The sequence below is a fragment of the Galeopterus variegatus genome, unplaced genomic scaffold (assembly GCF_000696425.1).
Source record: "Galeopterus variegatus unplaced genomic scaffold, G_variegatus-3.0.2 Scaffold44409, whole genome shotgun sequence".
In the NCBI taxonomy this organism is placed as follows: domain Eukaryota; kingdom Metazoa; phylum Chordata; class Mammalia; order Dermoptera; family Cynocephalidae; genus Galeopterus; species Galeopterus variegatus.
The window spans coordinates 1-5,759 of record NW_007770520.1 but is presented as its reverse complement, the minus strand read 5'-3'; the positions used below and the strand labels follow the sequence as shown (position 1 = coordinate 5,759).

Here is a 5,759-nt window from a genome sequence, read left to right as displayed (position 1 = left end):
GCTTCCCCGCCGCCCTCGCGCGCTCTGTGCAGTTGTTTCTCCGCAAAGAGTAACCACTCGTTGAAAGTTTGTCCCTTTGCATGAAGATGAGAAAGGCTAAAGAGGGAAAGTGACTGGCCCAGGGTCGCAAGCTAGTGACGCTCTTGGCCCAGACACTTTCCACCACAACAATCGTGGGAAAAAGATAAGGATGCCCCTTTCTTCCAACAAATGGAAAGATGCCGCGCACGGAGAAGGGCTGTTGATGTGTGAGGGGTTTTGAAGAGGGGAGGAATGAGGAGGAGGAAGGGGCTGTCGCAGCCGTCTCTCACACACGTAGGAACACACACGTTCTCCATCCCCCAGCTCCAGCCTTCCCTGCTGCCCCGGACTCCGGCTGTAGCCCTCCCGTGGACAGCTTCGTCCCTCTTCTCCCTCCCAGAGCCCAACTGCTGTCACTTCAGGCTCTGCCAAGGAGGAGGGAACTGCAGTGACAGCAAGAGTAACCGGGTGGGAGGCAGGACAGAGCCGTAGGACATAGGGAAGTATGGAGAGGGAGGTGCCAAGGCCAGGTGACAGTGGTAAGACCCAGAGAGAGGGCAGAGGAGCAGGGTGAGGGGTGGTGAGTCTGGTGGTAACGAGTGGAACCCGAAAGGAGCAGAAAGGGGGCAGAAAACAGGGGGACTTGTGGGTCACAGAGCCACTCAGCCATGTTGGGAGCCAAGCGACACTGGCTGGTACCAGGTCCCCTACACAGCTCCGGGCTGCTCTTGGCTCTGGCGTTTCTGGTCCTGGAGGCTGGGTGGGCCCAGGAGGGTTCAGAGCCCGTGCTGCTGGAGGGCGAGTGCCTGGTGGTCTGTGAGCCGGGCCGAGCTGCTGCAGGGGGGCCCGGAGGAGCAGCCCTAGGAGAGGCACCCCCTGGACGAGTGGCATTTGCTGCAGTCCGAAGTCACCACCATGAGCCAGCAGGGGAGACCGGCAACGGCACCAGTGGGGCCATCTACTTCGACCAGGTAATCCTCCTATCCCTGTCCTGGGGACCTGGAAGGCCCCTGCAAGGACCTGGAATCAGCTGTCCAAGCCCTCAGAGTTTAAGGAAACAGCCCCTACCTCTTTCCCTAACATGGCCAATTGTCCCTCAACCCCACTGACTTTTCCCTTCCCTCCACTCACACACGCACCTCTCCTTACGCCTTCTCACCATTGTTTTTGAATCATCGCACGTTCTCGTTCACTCCTCCCTGCCATGCCTTCTTTTCCTTGCTCACTGCCCCTGCCCCAGCCCAGCAGTATCCCTGAGCCACAGGCATCCCCAGCCCCACTCAGCAGGGTCTGCTTCCCCCAGGTTCTGGTGAACGAGGGCGGCGGCTTTGACCGGGCCTCGGGCTCCTTCGTGGCCCCTGTCCGGGGTGTCTACAGCTTCCGGTTCCATGTGGTGAAGGTGTACAACCGCCAAACTGTCCAGGTGATCTGAGCTCTGAGCCCCATTCCCAGCTCAGGAGGAGAGGAGGGGGAATAGGTAGAACCCAGCTGACCCCTGGGCAGACCCTCCATTGACCTGTGTCCTGGGGGCCAGCAGCAATGGAGGAAAGGACCTGCCTAGCAGAGAGACTGGCAACCACCTCACTCTCCCAGCGGAGTCTATTTAGCACCAGGTTCCCGAGAGGAAACCCTTAAGAAAATAGGAGTCCTAAGCTGAGGGCTGGGGGATGGATGCTTGGATGCTAACCAGGCTCCCCTCCTCAGGTAAGCCTGATGTTGAACACATGGCCTGTCATCTCAGCCTTTGCCAACGACCCTGACGTGACCCGGGAGGCAGCCACCAGCTCTGTGCTGCTGCCCCTGGACCCCGGGGACCGGGTGTCCCTGCGTCTGCGGCGGGGGAATCTGCTGGGTGGCTGGAAATACTCAAGCTTCTCTGGCTTCCTCATCTTCCCACTCTGAAGGCCGAGGCCTTTCAAGGACAGTAATCCAGCCCCTGAGCACTGTCTTGTGCCCTCTCCTGCCCCAGAAACAGTATCTTTGGGGCAGGAGAGAGGCTCCCTCAGGCTGCCTGTATCCCTCCTCCTTGCATGGGCCTCTGTGCCAAACACCCAAGATTAGGAGCAGAGAAGAGTAGAGCTGTGGCATCTCTGGACCTGGCCCTTCCGATCTCCCCACCCCTGCCCCAGTTGCCCTCCCAGCCTCCCGCTGCATCTCTTATGTCTGCAGCCCTAGGAGCAGGGCAAGGTTTGGCAGGTAGAGAGGCCTGCACTACTTTGAAGTCTCTGCTTCTCCTGCTCTCCCACCCCAGCTTCCTGCTCATGCTATTTGAGGACAGGTGGCACAGGTGAGCCTGACAGGCCCCCACAGGAGCCCAGATGGACCAGCCTCAGCATACTCTGCAGGATCTTTCCTGTGAGGAGTGCCAGCATCACAGATCTCTGTCCAAAGCTGAGCCAGCACCGTATGGGCCAGGAAGGGAGGCTCAGCCACAAGCCAAAATGTGGGGAGGGCCACAGAGCAGTGCAGAGCCTGTGGCTGGTGAGGCAGGAAAGGGGCCTGCACCTATCCTGAACATGGTGCACATTCTGCATGTATCCTGGGGCAGCCAACAGGCAGGGATCCTGGCTGTGCATCTGTGCCAGGTCCCAGATGGACTCTGGCCCTCACCTCTCACCTGAGACTTGGATGTGTGTGTGTTTGTTTTGGCTGATAGCAGAGCTAAGAGCAGTATACAGAGCTGGAGGTGGGGGTGGGAGGTCACACGTGGACCATGGACACATCAGTGACCATGCCTCCTCTTACTTGGCCCCTGCTGGAACTGCACCACCTTTGAAGTCTGCACTTCAATCACTTCACACTCTGATTGCCTCTTCCTTTCTCCCAGCTCTCTCATTCAGTTACCTTCACTGTTCCTGTTCCAGCCTATCCCCACCAACTCTCTTCTTTCTCCTGATCCATGCTGTCTTACTGTCCTTCTTAAGCTTAATCCTATTACCTGGGATTCTGTGATTCATCTCTTCAGCCACTCTTCTGCCAGTATTATAAAGTCTCTTTCTCTCTTATCCCACTGATCCATTGGCCCAACATGGTTGAATCTATCGATAAAGTAACTAAAGAATCATGGTCCATGAGACACTATAGGTCACTAAAGAGAGAAGATGCCATTATAGTTTGCATCAGGGGTTACAGAATACAAGCAGGTACGTTGTAGAGAAGATAATGTAAAACTGTGTATTATAGTTAAATAAAAAAGGATTTAGTAAAGTTCAAGTTAAGTAGGAAATACCAATGTGATTTTGCGGTCTTAAAAAGAAATAACTTCCTCAAATTAGTCACTAAAATAGTGTAGAAACAACATCAGGAACAATCTGATATGCATTCTTAGCACCTGGATGTTTGCCTCAAATGTAGTCATCGATGAAAAAAAAAAACTAGGGTTCCTTGGAGAATAGCTACATCCATTAAATAACTCTAGGCCTGGATAATGTTGATAATAGACAGCAAGGATACTTCTTTAAATGTACAGAGTAGAAGCTGGCCTGTTAGCTCAGTTGGTTAGAGCACAACCTTATAAAACCAAGGTCATGCATTGGGATCCCCGCACCGGCCAGCTGCCAAAAAAAAATAGAGCTGAAAAGGCAAAGGAACCAATTTAAAGAGGCTCCCACTTGAAATGTTGTGACAATTTGATCATCAAAAGAAAATAATATAGTTAATTGGAACAAGGTGAGTTTTAAAGATCCATGAATGCATAATTACATTCAAATTGGTAAAAGTAACTATAAATGAAAAGGTAACTATATATGTGAAAAGGTAGTAAATATACTGAGTGAAGAAGCATGAACATAATAGGATACTTTTAGTTAATTTTGATAAATAGGAGAGCATGAATATAATAGATATTTTGTCTATTTGTAAAGTATATTTATTTTTCTTTAGCTGTGTAAGTAGGGAAGGTGAATACGACAACTGTGAGTAATTCCAAAAAAAGTTGGAACTGTACCAACACTGAAAGGACTGATCGGTACCATTTGGTCATACTTTGCAACTAGGAAGAAAGAGGATCAAATGGTGTGTTACAAAATGATAAATTAGTCAAATGTCCAAAAGACAACTGCTCACTGCTCAAACTTGTTCGTTCATCTCCTGGGAAACAAGCCTCAATATTATCCTACAAATTGTAATGAGATATTAATAAGGCAAAATGATTAGAATTAGGTTTGGTTGTAACAGTAAAACTCAAAACAATAGCTTGAACAAGACAGGAGATTATTTCTATCTCACATAAAAGAATCCACAACAAAAGAGTTCAGCGGTGAATGGCAGTTTTATGATCATCAAAGCCCAGTCTCCTCCTTGCTGTTCTCCCATCGTTGGCATGCCACCTCATGACCCAGGGTAGCCCCTTGAGCTCCAGCCATTACATCAGCCGAACAGTCCCCAGGAAGGAGTAAGGAAGAAAGGGCACACCCTTTCCTTTAAAGAAGCTTTCTGAGAGGTGTACCCAACATTTCTTTTCTTTTTTTTTTTTTTTTTTTTTTTTTTTTTTTTAAAGATGACCAGTAAGGGGATCTTAACCCTTGACTTGGTGTTGTCAGCACCACGCTCTCCCAAGCGAGCAAACCGGCCATCCCGATATAGGGATTCAAACCTGTGTCCTTGGTGTTACCAGCACCATACCCTCCCAAGTGAGCCACGGGCCAGCCCTTGTACCCAACATTTCTGATAGCATCTCATTGGCTATAATTTAGTCACTCCTGGTCACATCAAGTCAAGGAAAGAAGCTAGGAAATATCTTTATTCCAGCAAGCATGTCCAGCTAAGAGGAGTTTCGTAATATGGAAGAAGGGGAGATTGGGTATTGGGCAAGACAACTAGAAGTTTTTCAAAATGCAAATAGACCAGATCAATCTGTAAATAATAATAGTAAAATTACTTGATTAGTTTTATATTGCTGTGTAACAAGTTGCCACAAGTTTAGTGGCTTAAAACTATACCTATTTATTATTTCACAGTTTCTGTAGGTCGGAAATCTTAGAATGACTGGATTCTCTGCTCAGGGTTTCACAAGGTCAAAAGCAAAGTATATGCAGGGCTGCCTTCCTTACTGGGGGGGAAGAATCCACTTCCAAACTCATTTAGAATTGAGTTCCTCATGGTTGTAGGACTGAGGTCCATAGTCCCCACCACTTTAGAGCCGACAACGGTGGGCCGAGTCCCTCTCATACTTTGAATTTCTCTGGCCTGCCCTCCTGCCACATCTCTGTGACTTCAGTGGAAAAAGTTCTCTGAGATTAAGAGTTCATGTGATTAGATTGGGCCCACCCAGATAATCCAGGATAATCTCCCTATTTTACCGTCCATAACCTGAATTGCATATACAAAGTCCCTTCTGCCATAAAACATAACATGTTTACAGGGTCCAGGGATTAGGGCATGGACCTCTTTAGGAAATCTGAAGGTCATAGTCATTAAATGTAAAGATGACATCATGTAGACAAAAGTCATCCAGTTACAAAACGATAAATGCATGGAAAATGTGTGGACTTGAAATATTCCCATGATATACAAGATAAATACCTGGTCAGATTTTAATCATGTTGAAGGTGAACTGGTTCCCAGATCCCAATCAAGAATTCATTGATTAATAATCCAAAACTTCATCTGAAATGAGATGATGTTCTTTTGGATATCCAAATTTAAAAATTGGCCCTAACTGAGATAGTGTCCATCTCTTGGGTATACAAACCCATTTTTATGATGGGTTTAAGTGTAGGTGTCATAAATTTTTTAAT

At 48.5% G+C, this 5,759-nt stretch overlaps 1 protein-coding gene across 1 annotated transcript; it reads left to right on the top strand.

Moving 5' to 3' along the window:
• Positions 1-689: 689 nt before the first annotated feature.
• On the top strand, positions 690-1,923 carry LOC103584107 (cerebellin-3). Its single transcript, XM_008565225.1, has 3 exons — positions 690-992; positions 1,325-1,444; positions 1,726-1,923. The coding sequence occupies exons 1-3, from the start codon at positions 690-692 to the stop codon at positions 1,921-1,923; spliced, it is 621 nt and encodes a 206-aa protein (XP_008563447.1).
• Positions 1,924-5,759: the final 3,836 nt, after the last annotated feature.